Source organism: Salvelinus alpinus, chromosome 1 (assembly GCF_045679555.1).
Source record: "Salvelinus alpinus chromosome 1, SLU_Salpinus.1, whole genome shotgun sequence".
In the NCBI taxonomy this organism is placed as follows: Eukaryota; Metazoa; Chordata; class Actinopteri; order Salmoniformes; family Salmonidae; genus Salvelinus; species Salvelinus alpinus.
The window spans coordinates 81,578,332-81,597,190 of NC_092086.1; the positions used below are offsets into that span (position 1 = coordinate 81,578,332).

The 18,859-nt window shown below is 41.7% G+C and overlaps 1 protein-coding gene across 1 annotated transcript; it reads left to right on the forward strand.

Moving 5' to 3' along the window:
- Nucleotides 1-7,670: 7,670 nt before the first annotated feature.
- Nucleotides 7,671-13,996, forward strand: LOC139531582 (protein MIS12 homolog). Its single transcript, XM_071328166.1, has 2 exons — nucleotides 7,671-7,812; nucleotides 12,775-13,996. The coding sequence occupies exons 1-2, from the start codon at nucleotides 7,788-7,790 to the stop codon at nucleotides 13,434-13,436; spliced, it is 687 nt and encodes a 228-aa protein (XP_071184267.1). The 5' UTR covers nucleotides 7,671-7,787; the 3' UTR covers nucleotides 13,437-13,996.
- Nucleotides 13,997-18,859: the final 4,863 nt, after the last annotated feature.

The following is an 18,859-nucleotide window of genomic DNA, read 5'->3' on the forward strand; positions in this document are numbered from 1 at the left end:
TTTTTTTCTGAGGTCTTGGCTGATATCTTTTGATTTTCCTGTGATGTCAAGCAAACAGGCACTGAGTTTGAAGGTAGGCCTTGAAATACATCCACAGGTACACCTCCAATTGACTCAAATGATGTAATTTAGCCTATCAGAAGCTTCTAAAGCCATGACATCATTTTCTGGAATTTTCCAAGCTGTTTAAAGGCACAGTCAACTTAGTATATGTAAACCTCTGACCTACTGGAATACAATGAGCTATAAGTGAAATAATCTGTCTGTAAACAATTGTTGGAAAAAATGACTTGTGTTGTGCACAAAGTAGATGTCCTAACCGACTTGCCTGAAGTAGAGTATATTGTGATAAATTGCAGGCCACACTACTTGCCTAGAGAGTTCTCAGCTATACTTTTCGTGGCTGTTTATTTACCACCACAGACAGATGCTGGCACTAAGACCGCACTCAGTCAGCTGTATAAGGAAATAAGCAAACAGGAAACCACTCACCCAGAGGCGGCGCTCCTAGTGGCCGGAGACTTTAATGCAGGGAAACTTAAATCAGTTCTACCAAATCTCTATCAACATGTTAAATGTGCAACCAGAGGGAAAAAAATTATAGATCACATGTACTCCACACACAGAGACAAAGCTCTCCCTCACCCTCCATTTGGTAAATCCGACCACAACTTTATCCTCCTGATTCCTGCTTACAAGCAAAAATTAAAGCAGGAAGCACCAGTGACTCGGTCTATAAAAAAATGGTCAGATGAAGCAGATGCTAAACTACAGGACTGTTTTGCTATCACAGACTGGAACATGTTTCGGGATTCTTCCAATGACATCGAGGAGTACACCACATCAGTCCCTTGCTTTATCAATAAGTGCATTGAGGACGTCGTTCCCACAGTGACTGTACGTACATACCCCAACCAGAAGCCATGGATTACAGGCAACATTCGCACTGAGCTAGAGGGTAGAGCTGCCGCTTTCAAGGTGCGGGACACTAATCCGAACACTTATAAGAAATTCCGCTATGCCCTCAGACGAACCATCAAACAGGTAAAGCGTCAATACAGGACTAAGGTTGAATCCTACTACACCGGCTCTGATGCTCGTCGGATGTGGCAGGGCTTGCAAAGTATTACAGACTGCAAAGGGAAACCCAGCCGCGAGCTGCCCAGCAACACGAGCCTACCAAACAAGCTAAATACCCTTTATGCTCGCTTCGAGGCAAGCAACACTGAAGCATGCATGAGAGCACCAGCTGTTCCGGACAACTGTGTAATCACGCTCTCCGTTGCCGATGTGAGCAAGACCTTAAAACAGGTCAATATTCACAAGGCTGCGAGGCCAGAAGGATTACCAGGGTGTGTACTCAGAACATTCGCAGACCAACTGGCAAGTGTCTTCACTGACATTTTCAACCTCTCTTTGACCGAGTCTGTAATACCTACATGTTTCAAGCAGGCCACCATAGTCCCTGTGCCCAAGAAAGTCAATCAATCAAATGTATTTATGAAGCCCTTTTTACATCAGCCGATGTCACAAAGTGCTATACAGAAACCCAGCCCAAAACCCAAAACGGCAAACAATTCCGATGTAGAAGCACGGTGGCCAGGAAAAACTCCCTAGAAAGGCAGGAACCTAGGAAAAGGGGTGGCCAGTCCTCTTCTGGCTGTGCAGGGTGGAAATTATAACAGTACATGACCAAGATGTTCAAACATTCATAGATGACCAGCAGGGTCAAATAATAATAATCACAGTGGTTGTAGAGGGTGCAACAGGTCAGCACCTCAGGCGTAAATGTCAGTTGGCTTTTCATAGCCGATCATTCAGAGTTAGAGACAGCAGGTGCGGTAAAGAGAGAGAGTCGAAAACAGCAGGTCCAAGGGACCTGGGACCAGGGTAGCACATCCAGTGAACAAGTCAGGGTTCCATAACCGCAGGCAAAACAGTTGAAACTGGAGCAGCAGCACGACCAGGAGGACTGGGGACAGCAAGGAGTCATCAGGCCAGGCAGTCCTGAGGCATGGTCCTAGTGCTCAGGTCCTCCAAGATAAAGAGAGAGAAAGAGAGAGAATTAGAGGGAGCATACTTAAATTCACACAGGACACCGGATAAGATAGGAGAAATACTCCAGATATAACAGACTAACCCTAGCCCCCCGACACATAAACTATTGCAGCATAATTACTGGAGGCTGAGACAGGAGGGGTCGGGAGACACTGTCGCCCCGTCCGACTATAACCCCAGACAGGGCCAACCATGCAGGATATAATCCCACCAACTTTGCCAAAGCACAGCCCCCACACCACTAGAGGGATATCTTCAACCACCAACTTACTACCCTGAGACAAGACCGAGTATAGCACACGAAGATCTCCCCCACGGCACAAACCCGATGGGGGCCAACCCGTACAGGAAGATCACGTCAGTGACTCAACCCACTCAAGTGACGCACCCCTCCTAGGGACGGCATGGAAGAGCAACAGTAAGCCAGTGACTTAGCCCCCATAAAAAGGTTAGAGAAAGAGAATACCAGTGGAGAGAGGGGAACCGGCCAGTAAGAGACAGCAAGGGCGGTTCCTCGCTCCAGTGCCTTTCCGTTCACTTTCACACCCCTGGGCCAGACTACACTCAATCATAGGACCTACTGAAGAGATGAGTCTTCAATAAAGACTTAAAGGTCAAGATCGTGTCTGCATCTCTCACATGGAGGTGGACCATTACATAAAAATTGAGATATATAGGAGAAAGCCCTGCCTCCAGCTGTTTGCTTAGAAATTCTAGGGACAATAAGGAGGCCTGCGTCTTGTGACCGTAGCATACGTCTAGGTATGTAGGGCAGGACCAAATCGGAAAGATAGGTACTGTAGGAGCAAGCCCATGTAATGCTTTGTAGGTTAGCAGTAAAACCTTGAAATCAGCCCTAGACTTAACAGGAAGCCAGTGGCTAGCACTGGAGTAATATGATCAAATTTTTTGGTTCTAGTCAAGATTCTAGCAGCTGTGTTTAGCACTAATTGTAGTTTATTTGGTGCTTTATCTGGGTAGCCGGAAAGTAGAGCATTGCTGTAGTCTAATCTAGAAGTGACAAAAGCATGGATAAATTGTTCTGCATCATTTTTGGACAGAAAGTTTCAGATTTTTGCATTGTGCATTGTTATGTAGATTGAAAAAGCTGTCCTTGAAACAGTCTTGATATGTTTGTCAAAACAGAGATCTGGGTCCAGAGTAACGCCAAGGTCCTTTACAGTTTTATTTGAGTGTCACGCCCTGACCTTAGAGATCCTTTTTATGTCTCTATTTTGGTTTGGTCAAGGCGTGAGTTGGGGTGGGCATTCTATGTTTTGTGTTCTATGTTTTCTATTTCTGTGTGTTTGGCCGGGTGTGGTTCTCAATCAGAGGCAGCTGTCTATCTTGTCTCTGATTGAGAACCATACTTAGGTAGCCTTTTCCCACCTGTGTTTTGTGGGTAGTTGTTTTCTGTTTTGTGTCTGCACCAGACAGAATTGTTTCGGTTTCATTCGTTCTCGTTGTTGTTTTTGTTATTCAGTGTTCAGTTTTATTAATAAATCATGAACACTTACCACGCTGCTCTTTGGTCCACTTCTTCTTCAGATGGCCGTTACATTGAGACGACTGTACAACCATCAAGATTAATTGTCAGATCCAACAGAAGATCTCTTTGTTTCTTGGGACCTTGAACTAGCATCCACTTCCTTATGTCTGAAACACAGGCTTCCAGGGAGGGCACTTTTGGGGCTTCACCATGTTTCATCGAAATGTACAGCTGTGTATCGTCCACATACCAGTGAAAGTTAACATTATGTTTCCGAATGACATCACCAAGAGGTAAAATATATAGTGAAAACAATAGTGGTCCTTAAACGGAACCTTGAGGAAGACCGAAATTTACATTTGATTTGTCAGAGAACAAACCATCCAGAGAGACAAACTGATATCTTTCCGACAGATAAGATCTAAACCAGGCCAGAACTTGTCCATGTAGACCAATTTGGGTTTCCAATCTCTCCAAAAAATGTGGTGATCCGATGCTATCAAAAGCAGCACTAAGGTCTAGGAGCACGAGGACAGATGCAGAGTCTTGGTCTGACGCCATTAAAAGGTAATTTACCACCTTCACGAGTGCAGTCTCAGTGCTATGATGGAGTCTAAAACCAGACTGAAGCGTTTCGTATACATTGTTTGTCTTCAGGAAGGCATTGAGCTTTTTCCTTTTTTTTTTGAGTAATGGGAGATTTGATATAGGCCGATTAGTTTTTAAAATATTTTCTGGGTCAAGGTTTGGCTTTTTCAAGAGAGGCTTTATTACTGCCACTTTTAGTGAGTTTGGTACACATCCGGTGGATAGGGAGCCGTTTTATTATGTTCAACATAGGAGGGTCAAGCACAGGAAGCATCTCTTTCAGTAGTTTAGTTGGAATAGGGTCCAGTATGCAGCTTGAAGGTTTAGAGGCCATGATGTAATGTAAGATCAGAGCCTTTTTGCTAGATGTGTGGCAGAAGAGATGGGACTCTGAGCCCAAGGCATTTATATGCCCTCCAAAAAAAGGTCGGTGGACCAAGATTCAAAGGTCAGATTAGGAGGGAAGAGGTGGTGTTTGCTCGATTGAGCTTAGGACATTGTACATTGAACTCGTCATTACATCTGGTTGCCAAGCATGTGAATGGTTTGTGTCTGGAGTGTATGGTCGATGAAATGGTGGAGCATGTGTTATATTGTTGTAAGTATGTTGAAGAGAGGGAAAGATTGAAGTGGAGGGTCATTGTGGTTTGGCGGGGTTTGGAAGGGATTTTGGGAATGGGGATGGTCTATTAGAAGTTAGTAGGGCTCTTTTTTATTTTCTCAGAAGTACTGAGCTAGGTAGGAGGATTTAGAAATGGCAGGGGTAGGCCGTCATTGTAAAATAAGAATTTGTTCTTAAGTGAAACTCCCCAGTTAAATAAAGGTAAAAAAATGTAAATGTTGTAAACCGTGATTGACCATACACTCCAGCACAGTAGGTGGCGGCATGTACCTTTAACTTTGGTTTGTGGACCGCCATTACATCATAGAAGAAGAAGTGCATGTCAGAGCAAAAACCAAGCCATGAGGTCGAAGGAATTGTCTGTAGAACTCCGAGACAGGATTCTTAAATGGAAGACGTTTGGAACCTCCAAGACTCTTCCCGGCAACACTGAGCAATTGGGGGAGAAGGGCCTTGGTCAGGGACGTGACCAAGAACCCAATTGTCACTCTGACAGAGCTCCAGAGTTCCTTTGTGGAGATGGGAGAACCTTCCAGAAGGACAACCATCTCTAAAGCACAACCAATCAGGCCTTTATGATAGAGTGGCCAAACGGAAGCCACTCCTCACCAAAAGGCACCTAAAGGACTCTGACCATGGGAAACAAGATTCTCTGGTCTGATGAAACCAAAATTGAACTCTTTGGCCTGAATGACAAGCTTCATGTCTGGAGGAAAACTGGCACCATCCCTACGGTGAAGCATGGCGGTGGCAGCATCATGCTGTGGGAATGTTTTTCAGCGGAAGGTACTGGGAGACTAGTCAGTATCGAGGGAAAGATGGACGGAGCAAACCATCAAACCTGACAGGGCTTGAGAGGGTCTGCAGAAAAGAATGGAAGAAACTCCCCAAATACAGGTTTGCCAAGCTTGTCGCGTCATACCCAAGAAGACTCGAGGATGTAATCGCTGTCAAAGGTGCTTCAACAAAGTAGTGAGTAAAGGGTCTGAATACCGCTTTTTTATAAATTTGCAATTTTATTATGGGGTATTCAGTGTAGATTGATGAGGGGAAAAAACGATTTAATCAATTTTAGAATAAGGCTGTAACGTAACAAAATGTGAAAAACATCAAGGAGTATAAATGCTTTCCGAATGCACCATAATTAGCATTTTCGAATCTGAGAGTAAATATAGGCAAATATATTTATAAAAGTCACCTTGTCTGAGAGATTTACAGTTATCAAAACGTCACGCCAGGGTAAGCCTACACGAAACACAGCCCTTACTTTAAGTGTTTCTAAAATCCCCTATGGGAAAAAATGAATGTTTGAAAAACGAATGGAACCATTTCCCTGTTTGACCTCTAGGTTTTATGGGTATTATGACTCATACTGTGGTACTACACTGAACAAAAATATAAACGCATGTAAATCGTTGGTCCCATGTTTCATGAGTGGAATTATAAGATCCCAGAAATGTTCCATATGCACAAAAAGCTTATTTTTTTCTCAAATTTTGTGCACAAATTTGTTTACATCCCTGTTAGTGAAAATGTCTCCTTTGCCAAGATAACCCATCCACAAGTCAGGTGTGGCATATCAAGAAGCTGATTAAAGAGCATGATTATTACACAGGTGCACCTTGTACAATAAAAGGCCACTCTAAAATGTACAGTTTTGTAACACAACACAATGCCACATATGTCTCAAGTTTTGAGGGAGTGTGCAATTGGCATGCTGACTGCAGGAATGTCCGTCAGAGCTGTTGGCAGAGAATTGAATGTTCATTTCTCTACCATAAGCAGCCTCCAACATCGTTTTAGAGAATTTGGAAGTATGTCCAACTGGCCTTACAACCGCAGACCATGTGTATGGCATCGTGTGGGCAAGCGGGTTGCTGATGTCAACATTGTGAACAGAGTGCCCCATGGTGGGGGTGGGGTTGTTATGGGCAGGCATAAGCTACGGACAACGAACGCAATTGCATTTTATAGATTGGCAGTTTGAATGCACAAAAATACCGCAAAGCCAATTGTGAAGCCCATTTTTTTCAAAGGTATCTGTAACCAATCGATGCATATCTGTATTCCCAGTCATGTGAAATCCATAGATTAGGGCCTAATGAATTATTAGAATTTACTTTTTTCCTCATATGAACTGTAACTCAGTAAAATCATTGAAATTGTTGCATGTTGCGTTTATATTTTTGTTCAGTATATATTGTCACCTCTCTGCATTGATATGTGGAGAAATGTATTCATAATTTTTTATTCTGTGTGAATCTTTTTTCTTAGATTATTTTTACAAGTCTGACCATGCCAGATTTCAAATTTCAGTTACCCTCAGGCTACCTGGTATAATCTAGTTAATACTAGTGAGTAGGCCTACTTTTCTACTGATACAGAAACACTTTTAGCTACATATCATTTTCTAACTCAACTGTTGGGCAGATTCAGTATTACCTCTCCTCCATGATTTTCGTCCAATTTTGAAGAGTTAAAAAAGTACAGGATAATGGTTATTTCTTTGGTTCTATAGTTCTAGCCTTATTGTTGCGTCATAATGACATGGAGATTTTATAACGATACAATATTATTAACGTTAGTGATGTTATGTCTAGACAAGAGCCATACCTAGCCTTCTATTTAGAAATTCTAAGCTATAAGTCTTAAATAAAATCTGTTTTTGTCATTCTAGCTGCCCAATATGCGGTCTCAATTCTCAGTTATAAATGTTACATAGGCAGCCAAAGAAATGTGGTCTATTTCAAATAGTTACAAAATAAAAATAAAATTGTACTTTAATGCCTTTTAATTGTTGTGAGTGAAAATGTTGATATGGTTCGTCGTTGGGCTTCTTGGGTCTCCACAATGGTACTTGTGCCTTGTGGTCCACAAAGCCTGTCTCTTCCTGGTTCATCCACGGAGTTCTAAATTCAACCAACGATGTGTTATGTGCTCCGCCAGAAAAGTAGACGGCGATACTGTGAATGCAACATCTTGTAGTACCAGCTGACGACTACAGACAAAAAGGGCGCGGGAAATTTGGAAATGGCGGAGTACATAACCAGTGAGGGTAAGGGGCAAAATAATAAGACAAGTATTAATTGTTTACGAATAGCCATTCCAGTATATGTAAATTGTTGCCTATCCATTAACGCCAATAGTATGTGTTTCGTACTAAAATGCATTCCTCGACGCGTCCGTAGTCATCGTAATAGACTATGTAGCCAGCTAACGTGAACTAACGAGCTACTCCAAAGATATTGATCATTCATCTGACTCTACTAGCTAGCCTCGTTGTTTCTTAGGTCGGCAAGGTGTTTAGAAGTGGCTTACGTGATTAACTAGTAGACTGTAACGGCCTAATGTGATCTTCCATTAGCCGATACATGTTAGGTAGCTAATGTTTAGCGTAGCACAGGGAATTTTCAATATTTCCTCAATTTCCCAATTGGAAGACAACCAGTGTCTTCTAAACGTGTCTAGTGTCATGTCATGTCTAGTTGCAGGCTATTCGTTTGAATTTAGAAAATGCTCCGTAATTATATCAGTGCTCCCCCCATAAAGTAACTTTAATACAAATCCTAGGCAGGTTTCCATTAACGCAGGTTTATTCGACAAAATACATGTAATTGCGACGTGTAATAGAAACGGCAGATGGGAGACATTTTCTAAACTAAAGATCGACATCATTTTTATCTGTTCGACAGAGGGCGAACTTTCTTTATTGTGACAAGTGATGATCGAAACGGTGTTTTTCGAATATATTATGATTGCCGAATCATTTTCAATGTACGCGGGACACGTGATGTCACCTTAACTATTAAAATGCCTATGTCTTGCGAAATATATTTTTAAAGCTATAAAAGATTGTTCTGACTTTCAAGAATGCCTGAATTGTTTCACCTTGCTTTTCTCGTTGGCTGGCAAGTTTGACCATCAAATTATTGCAGATCTACAGTAGTGCAAGTTTCACCATGGTGATATGTTAGCCATGACAATTATTTAAGCAATAAGGCCCAAGGGGGTATATGGCCAATATACATTGGCTAAGGGCTGCCCTTACATGCTGACCAGACCGCGCGTGTGCCTCCGCTGTTGTGAGGCTGGTTGGACATACTTCCAAATTCTCTAAAACAAACTTAACATTAAATTCTCTGGCAACAGCTCTAGTGGACATTCCTGCAGTCAGCGTGCCAATTGCATGCTCCCTTAACTTGAGATATCTGTGGTATTGTTTTTACAACTACACATTTTATTGTCCCCAGCACAAGCTGCACTTGTGTAATGATCATGCTGTTTAATCAGCTTTTTGATATGCCACCCCTGTCAGGTGGATGGATTATTTTAGCAAAGGAGAAATGCTCACTAACAGGGATGTAAACAAATGTGTGCACAATTTGAGCGAAATAAGCTTTTTGTGCATATGGAAAATGTCTATTTCAAATAAAAAATTTAAATCAAATGTTATTGGTCACATACACATGGTTAGCAGATGTTAATGCGAGTGTAGCAAAATACTTGTGCTTCTAGTTCCGACCATGCAGTAATATCTAACAAGTAATCTAGCAATTTCACAACAACTACCTTATATACACACAAGTGTAAAGAAATGAATAAGAATATGTACATATAAATATATGGATGAGTGATGGCCCGAACGGCATAGGCAAGGTGCAGTAGATGGTATAGAGTACAGTATATACATATGAGATGAGTAATGTAGGGTATGTAAACATTATATAAAGTGGCATTGTTTAAAGTGACTAGTGATACATTTATTGCATCCAATTTTTAATTATTAAGTGGCTAGAGATTTGAGTCAGTATGTTGGCAGCAGCCACTCAATGTTAGTGATGGCTGTTTAACAGTCTGATGGCCTTGAGATAGAAGCTGTTTTTCAGTCTCTCGGTCCCAGCTTTGATGCTCCTGTACTGACCTCGCCTTCTGGATGATTGCGGGGTGAACAGGCAGTGGCTCGGGTGGTTGTTGTCCTTGATGATCTTTTTGGCCTTCCTGTGACATCGGGTGGTGTAGGTGTCCTGGAGGACAGGTAGTTTGCCCCCGGTGATGCGTTGTGCAGACCTCAATACCCTCTGGAGAGCCTTACGGTTGTGGGCGGAGCAGTTGCCGTACCAGGTGGTGATACAGCCCGACAGGATGCTCTCGATTGTGCATCTGTAAAAGTTTGTGAGTGTTTTTGGTGACAAGCCAAATTTCTTCAGCCTCCTGAGGTTGAAGAGGCGCTGTTGTGCCTTCTTCACCACGCTGTCTGTGTGGGTGGACCATTTCAGTTTGTCCGTGATGTGTATGCCAAGAAACTTAAAACTTTCCACCTTCTCCACTGCTGTCCCGTCGATGTGGATAGGGGGGTGCTCCCTCTGCTGTTTCCTGAAGTCCACGATCATCTCCTTTGTTTTGTTGATGTTGAGTGTGAGGTTATTTTCCTGACACCACACTCCGAGGGCCCTCACCTCCTCCCTGTAGGCCGTCTCATCGTTGTTGGTAATCAAGCCTACCACTGCAAACTTGATGATTGAGTTGGAGGCGTGCAAGGCCATGGCAGTCATGGGTGAACAGGGAGTACAGGAGAGGGCTGAGAACGCACCCTTGTGGGGCCCCAGTGTTGAGGCTCAGCGGGGTGGAGATGTTGTTTCCTACCCTCACCACCTGGGGGCGTCATTTCAGCTCATGAAACATGGCACCAACTCTTTACATGTTGCAGTTATATATTTTTGTTCAGTGTATTAATGCCCATCAGCCAGCTGGAACAGAGTAGTAGTCTTACTAGGTGATACTGTATTTTTAATAGCTATTGCATGACATATTTTGTGAAACAACATAGCTAGCTAGCTAGGTAGTTTTAACTACAGTACAGGAATGTTTGGTCAGTTGATTGTAGTTTTATTGCTGTAAACCTGAGGTTAACTATAAAAAGTGATTATTGTTGATGTTATCCAACCAGATCATAATGTCTGAACTCTTTTCTATATATCAGCAACACATTTTACAACCAGGGGAAAGGAGAGAATGAGCCAGTTGTACATGTTTTGACTGGTTACATTTGTACAAAGCACATTAGAGCCAAGAGGAACTTGTACAGAACTTGGGCCCTATTTCCAATGTGGTCGTTGAAGGAATAGATAGACCGCAGGATTAACCAATATAAATACAGTTCTCCATCCAGGGTTTGTACTGTCATGAAAAGTCATGGCATTTTAAAATAGTTTTCCAGGCCTGGAAACGTTTTGGTAAAATTATAAAATCTGAAAAGTCCTGAAAATGAATTCTATATTTTATATTAATGTGGTTTTATTTAGGCAAATTTTAAATTTTTTTGATCAATCAAATAAAAAATATACATATCAGCCAGGATCAGCATGACACTTTAGTGTCTATTTGCGCGCATCACTTGCATGTGATTCTCCCGAGTTGAGCAGCGGTCTAAGGCATTGCATCTCAGTGCTAGAGGCGTCACTACAGACACCCTGGTTCGAATCCAGGCTGTATCACAACCGGCCGTGATTGGGAGTCCCATAGGGCGGCGCACAATTGGCCCAGTGTCGTCCGGGTTTGGCCGGTGTAGGCCGTCATTGTAAATAATAATTTGTTCTTAGCTGACTTGCTAGTTACATAAAAAAAATATATAATAGTAATTTATGCATGTGTGCGAGAAGAGTGGACCTTTGCCCAAGGAGAGAGAGACAGTCGCACATTGCAGCAGCAGGTAGACAGACGTAGCCTATAAAATATTATAGAGAACAGACTAACTAGGTAGCCAATTCAAAAACATATATTGTACCCTATAGTTAGCTGTTTAGCTATTATTTGTATGCATTGTTCTCGTCATGTCCCCCAAAAAAATCCACCGACACTTGCAAATAAGGCCATACAAAGTTGATTTGCTTTTTTTTAAACAATTTGCTTGTTTCATTAATAATTTAAACTATTCTTTTTGACGAAACGAACGATTCACTTTGCCATTGCATTAGCTGGGATTTGGTTCGATCGCGTTGAATCGAATCATGTGAATGAAAATAATAATTTGTGAATCACGAACAGTTATTTTGGGAAAAAATATTTGATGTGGCCTTTTGGATTATGTGGCTTCAACTTGTTTTGTAGATACTAGCAGTTGATTTGGGGATCAAATGTATGGGACATTGCAACTCAATAGACGCTAGTCAGCCTGGAATGTAAACACTTCTAAGGTAAATTTGACTAAAGTTGAATAGGTACATTTCCTGAAGAAAATATGTGGGCTTGCTTTAGCTGAATATAGCGATTTGTAGCTTACCATAGCCATTCGATCTTTGATATATTGAATGAGCTAATTATTTCAAAAGGCATAAAACCTATTTTGTTGCAATCAAGGGTGGTCAACCATCACCCAGGAGAGCTAATGGGTGTGCAGACTTTTATTCCAGTCCCCTTCTAACAAACCACATTTTAGAAATTAGCTGCTCAACCGGACCTAGATAAACTGTCTCAGATGTGTTTTAAGCAGGGCTTAATCAAGAGCCTGCACACCCAGTAGCTCTCCACACTGAGGATTGACCACATGTTTTATACAGTTGCGTAACAGGTATTCTACTTTAAAAAATAATTATTTTATTTCACCTTTATTTAACCAGGTAGGCCAGTTGCGAACAAGTTCTCATTTACAACTGCGACCTAGCCAAGATAAAGCAAAGCAGTGCGACAAAAACAACAACACAGAGTTACACATGGGATAAACAAACATACAGTCAATAACACAATAGAAAAAAATCTATATACAGTGTGTGCAAATGTAGTACTTGGGGGGGGGTGTTTAAGTGCCTTGCATAACGACAGGAAATGGTGCATGGGATCAGAGAGCAGCCTTCCAGTGTCGATACCACATTACGCTAACTTTTTTATGTACGTATAAAAAGGAAGCGCCAATTGTTGGTAATGCCGCCAACAGTTTGTCAAGGAAATTCTATCTGTCAAAATATGTATGAACCCTGTGCATCCCAATGTAAATACAATATTCTGCCTTCTTTTTTTCTAGAGGAGGCAATGTCTCCCTCCTCCCTCAAGCTGTACGAGGCACAGTTCTTTGGTTTCACCCCTCAGACCTGCATGGTGAGAGTATACAGTGCCTTTCAGGACTGCCTGAATGAATTGCTGCTTGTCATAGAAGCGGTGTTCGTGAGAAAACTAAGCGGGACTGAACCAAATGGAGAGCAACTACGTTTAAGGGCAAGAGAATGCACCCAAAAGTTGCAGATATTCCTTCAGGAACGCTTCAAGCGTCTGTCTGGTCGCATGGAAACCGTTTTGGTCAACAACGTCCTCTCAGTCCCGCCTAATGTGTTGCTGCCTGACGACCAGCCACACAAAAAGTACCCTCAACGTTTAGAGGAGGTTCTTAAGCTGGAGTCTTCCCTGGCGGAGCTGCAACAAGCGTACCAAGTGGAAGTGTGTGCCAGGCAGGCCTTGCTGGCTGAACTTGAGGAGCAAAGAGAGGTCCAAGAGCAGCTGGATGGGATCCTGAGATGGATTGGAGAACTACAGGCAGCATGGATGAAGGACGGAATGGGCAGCTTTCACAACAGCTTCTGTGTGATGATGCAGTCGGTCAAGAAACTGCAGGCTGTCATTGGAGAGATCAATAAGAAAAGCAAAAGACTGGATGAGGACTCGTCAGTAGGATGGACCCACATGGTGTAAAATACTTGTTAGTGGTGTTGTGAGATGGGTAGGTTGCAGGTGTGGCAAAATTCTGACTTGGAATAGCGCCCTCTGTCAGACATAAGACAAATAGAATTCTATGCCTTTTGGATGTATTAACAATTATACAATTTGTCAGACAAGTCTTACAAACAAGAATGTGAGCAGCTTTTAAACCATAATTCATCTTTGGTTTGATACATTTACTTTTTGATGGTTTTCTATACATTCAAAATATATTATCCACAATTTGAGTAGTAAGAGGCTCAAGCAGTTAGTCTTTTTTTTTTTTTTTATCTCCCAGTCTTAACTCTGGATCTTTGAAAATAATTTTTTATAAATGTATGTTAATTAGTGAATGAACTTTGGAGCCATAGTCACCACAAGGGGGAAGCATTGGTTTGTTATTGCCATCTCAAATGTAAATTGACCAAGCAGTGCCATTGTACAGTGTGAATTATTTTTGATATCTTTGCCGTAATATCTTTTTGGCAAAATCATTATAAATGTACAACACTTTAATAATTTTGAATGAATAAAAGTGTAATTGTGCAATCGCATCTGATTTAAATCCGGTATCATTTAAATCATTCCAATCCTTTCTCATCATGGTCTCTCTGTCAGATGCAGTCTTGTCTGTGATATCTAATGCTGTATGATGTTGACTGACTGATAAGTAGCTGGTTTGACAGTGGGCTGCTCTGACAGTATGGTCTTGGTGGGAGTCCCAGCAGTGATCATACAGTTGTGTGATGTCCATGGCTGGAACCCCAGGCTCCATATTCACAAAGGGTCCTTCCTGTTAATGGATACCAGGCTATAATTACATTCCTATGTTTAAAAAGTACAATAAAAACACATTTAATTGAATGTTGGCCTACATTTTACCAGCAGAGAGTACATTCAAATAGGTGTACAGATTTCCCTCCAAACAAGGCAATATGCATTGGACATCCAACATGTTCTGGTGAAGAGTTTCTGTTCACAAAATTATTTTTTTCTTTTCAGTATGTCCAGATGCACATTTACATGCATGCACACAACCCAATTCTAAATTCATTGTATAATTATTTGAATCAATTGTTAGCCTGTTGTGGTGGATCCAGTCAGGTAACATCAAAGTAGCATAACATGTCTGTGAAGTCGGGTTCCAGCCTTTTCATGCTCATAATTAAACATGAGACGTATGTCTGGTTTCTTTTGATTTCTGACGCCTTGGGATACTTTTAGCTCAATCTCTTCATTCAAAGACTCAATCATGGACACTCTTACTGACAGTTGTGGCTGCTTTGCGTAATGTATTGTTGTCTCTACCTTCTTTGTGCTGTTGTCTGCCCAATAATGTTTGTACCATGTTTTGTTTCTACCACACTGTGTTGTCATGTGTTGCTGCCTTGCTATGTTGTTGTCTTAGGTCTCTCTTTATGTTGTGTTGTGTTGTCTCTTGTGATGTGTTTTGTCATTTTATTTTATTTTTTATCTCAGCCCCCGTCCCCACAGGAGGCCTTTTGACTTGCCTAGTTAAATAAAGTTCAAATAATACTTTCACATCTTAGTCTACTCAGCATATCAATTTTGTGGTTTATTATGTATGAATGTTCCACAGCCACCTCACAATTCCAAGACGTGTAAAAGCACTAAGTATTTATCCGATGCAGTAGATGTGAGTATGCACAATGGAAACTTAGATCACAAAGAATTGGTACCGTCTGAAAAATGTATTACATTTTTGCCAAATTTCCATACAACTATTGTGAATGTTATGGTACATAGAGTATACTGTACAGTAGTTCTGCTCTCCCAAAAAGTGACATGTCTTAGAAGTAGTGCTGCTGGAGGGCTGGCACTGAGCCTGAGCAGAATAAAAAGGATGAGAGCAGTGAGGGGTCTGAATATGGGGGAGGGGGGGACTGGGTTAGCAGCCCCACCCTCTCTCTCTCTCTCTTTCATCTCTCTCTCCCGTTAAAGCCAAAGCAGCAGGGGGGCACCCAAACGAGCCCAAGGACGCAGGGATGGAGCCTCTCATCAGTAGGGTGGAATGGGAAGACTGGACCGGCTGCCTACTGTAAGCCCACCTTTCTCTCTCGTTCCTTCTTCCTCTCTCTTCAATCCCCTTCTTTCCCATTCCCTCTTTGCATCTCCCCAATCCCCCTCTCTCCCTACCCTGCCACTCTTGGATTACACTGGGGCTCAAGTCCACTGATAAATAACTTATCTTTCTTTTTCCACCTTCTCACTCAGCCAGGACACATTGCTGACAGGGCTGCAGAGTAGCAGCTATCCCTGAGTGGGCCCGAAATAGTGTTTCTGTCAGATAGGGAGCCAGTGAGTGAGGCAGGAGGGCAATGTTAATGAAGTTCAATCTGGGATGGGGTGATTAAGAAGGGTGGAGTGGGGGAAGAGAGACCCCATTAGTTTAGTGATAGAGTGAGAGCTCTTTCTCAGTGCAATGGGGGATACAGGGATAATGCTGATTTGAGTATGTGCAGGTTTGCTTGGTGCCCTTATTACTCTTGACCTGCGCACAATGAGAAGAGTGACTCTTCAGGGGTGACATTTTAACATCCCAATCTATAGTGCCACTATGATTGGTCTTGAATGTCATGATATGCAAGGAGGGTAGTATGATCAATATTGTGGGTCTAGTCAGAGGTTTCTCTACGGTTGGCTAGGTCTTATGCTGATGTAGCTACAGACATTAAAGCTTTATTTTCAGTTAAATTGCATAATGTGAATACTGACATAGTGAAGTAACTCAAATGTGATTCAGAGATCAAAAGAAGGGAAAGAATTTGACTTTATTTGAACAGTGGTGTAAAGTACTTAAGTGAAAATACTTTATAGTACTACTTAAGTTTTTTGGGGGGGGGTGTCTGTACTTTACTATTTATATTTTTGAAAAAATTTACTCCACTACATTCCTAAAGAAATTAATGTACTTTTTACTCCATACATTTGCCGTGACACCCAAAAGTACTCATTACATTTTCAGTGCTTAGCAGGAAAATGGTCCAATTCACACACTTACCAAGAGAACATCCCTTAACATCCCTACTGCCTTTGATCTGGCGGCTCACTAAACACAAATGCTTCGTTTGTAAATGATGTCTGAGTGTTGGAGTGTGCCCCCGGCTATTGGTAAATAAATAAAAAAACATTGTGCCATCTGGTTTGCTTAATATAAGGAATTAGAAATGATTTATACTTTTACTTTTAATACTTAAGTATATTTAAAACCAAATACTTTTAGACTTTTACTCAAGTATTATTTTACTGGGTTACTTTCAATTTTACTTGAGTCATTTTCTATTAAGGTATCTTTACTTTTACTCAAGTATGAAAATTGGGTACTTTTTCCAGCACTGTTCAAGAGCATGTTGAACAATTTACAATTGTGATTACAGAAGGCCTGTAGTGTGAATATGCAAACATATTATTTATTTTTTAAATCAGGTAGTTCCAATTCTTTATGATCTCTTGTCCGTTTCCATTGTGCTTCCATCTATTGGTAAGTCATTTTAGAAAATGTGATGTTGAGATAAGATCATAAAGTTTATGAGTAATGGATGATCAATAGTGCTTGTGGAAAGTTCTCCTTGGGCTAAACTTACATGGACAATTTATGCAGCCAATCAATGGAAAATAGCTGCTCAATTATGCATACATAAATTGCTGGTTAAACAAAACTGGCTAAATCGTTTTTGCTACTTTTAGCTAGTTATTTCCTCATTGAGAAATGTACACAATTTGGTCCCACTCAGGTTTACATAGTGGCCAAGTTGAATTATAGACGCATAAGACTCAAATATCCACATTTATATAAAAAATATATTCTGTCCAATTCTTACATGGACATAAAAGGCACATTAAAAAAACTCTGAGGGTACAGTATGTTTCAGTACGCTTGTGGCTGGCAGAACATGGATTAAAAAGAGAATTCATCTTTATTCAGCATGGCACATGGGGAATAACCCTGGCATGAGTTCCCCACACTCAAGCAATGATTACACAAATTCAGGGTTTCTGTGGTTTCAACTACACTCACGTTCCTATAGCAACCAGAAAATGCAGGCAGCAGAAACTATGCTTGTTATTCACCTTAGGTGCTTAAGTTTCTTCCAGACAGTCAAACAGCATTCTGAAGTAGCCAAGCGTAGCCTTCTTTCACCAGCTATGTGCCATTTTTGGTGGAGTTGAAACAAACATTTCTTAAATGAAATGAATAAAAGTCTAGCCACAAACACTATAGATACAAAAGTATGTGGACACCCCTTCAAATTAGTGGATTTGTCTATTTCAGCCATACCCTTTGCTGACAGGTGTATAAAATCGAGCACACATCCATGCGATCTCCATAGATTGGCAGTAGAAGGGCCTTACTGAAGAGCTCAGTGACTTTCAACTTGGCACTGTCATAGGATGCCACCTTTCCAACAAGTCAGTTTGTCAAATTTCTGCCCAGTTAGAGGTGCCCTGGTCAACTGTAAGTGCTGTCATTGTAAAGTGGAAATGTCTAGGAGCAACAATGGCTCAGCCGCTAAAGCGCGTAGCGCGTAAAAATTGTCTGTCCTCGGTTGCAACACTCACTACCAAGTTCCAAACTGCACCTGGAAGCAACGTCAGCACAATAACTTTTCGTCGGGAGCTTCATGAAATGGTTTTTCATGTCCGAGCAAGCCTAAGATCACCATGCGCAATGCCAAGCGTCAGCTGGAGTGGTATAAAGCTTGCTGCCATTGGATTCTGGAGCAGTGGAAACACGTTCTCTGGAGTGATGAATCACGCTTCACCATCTGGCAGTCCGATGGACGAATCTGGGTTTGGTAGATGCCAGGAGAACGCTACCTGCCCGATTGCATAGTGCCAACTGTAAAGTTTGGTGGAGGAGGAATAATGGTCTGGGCCTGTTGGTTCGGGCTAAGCCCCTTAGATCCAGTGAAGGGAAATCTTAATGCTACAGCATACAATAACATTCTAGACCATTCTGTGCTTCCAACCTTGCGGCAACAGTTTGGGGAAGGCCCTTTCCTGTTTCAGCATGACAATGCTCCCATGCACAAAGCGAGGTCCATACAGAAATGGTTTGGCCAGATTGGTGTGGAAGAACTTGACTGGCCTGCACAGAGCCCTAACCTCAACCCCATCGAACCCCTAATCACCCAACATCAGTGCCCGACCTCCGTAATGCTCTTGTGGCTGAATGGAAGCAAGTCCCTGCAGCAATGTTCCAACATCTAGTGGAAAGCCTTCACAGACAAGTGGAGGCTTTTATAGCAGCAAAGATGGGACCAACTCCATGTTAATGCCCATGATTTTGGAAGGAGATGTTCGATGAGCAGATGTCCACATACTTTTGGTCATGTCGTGTATTTTGATATAGAATTAATTGATTCCACCATAGTTTTCCTTGTCATATGCCTACA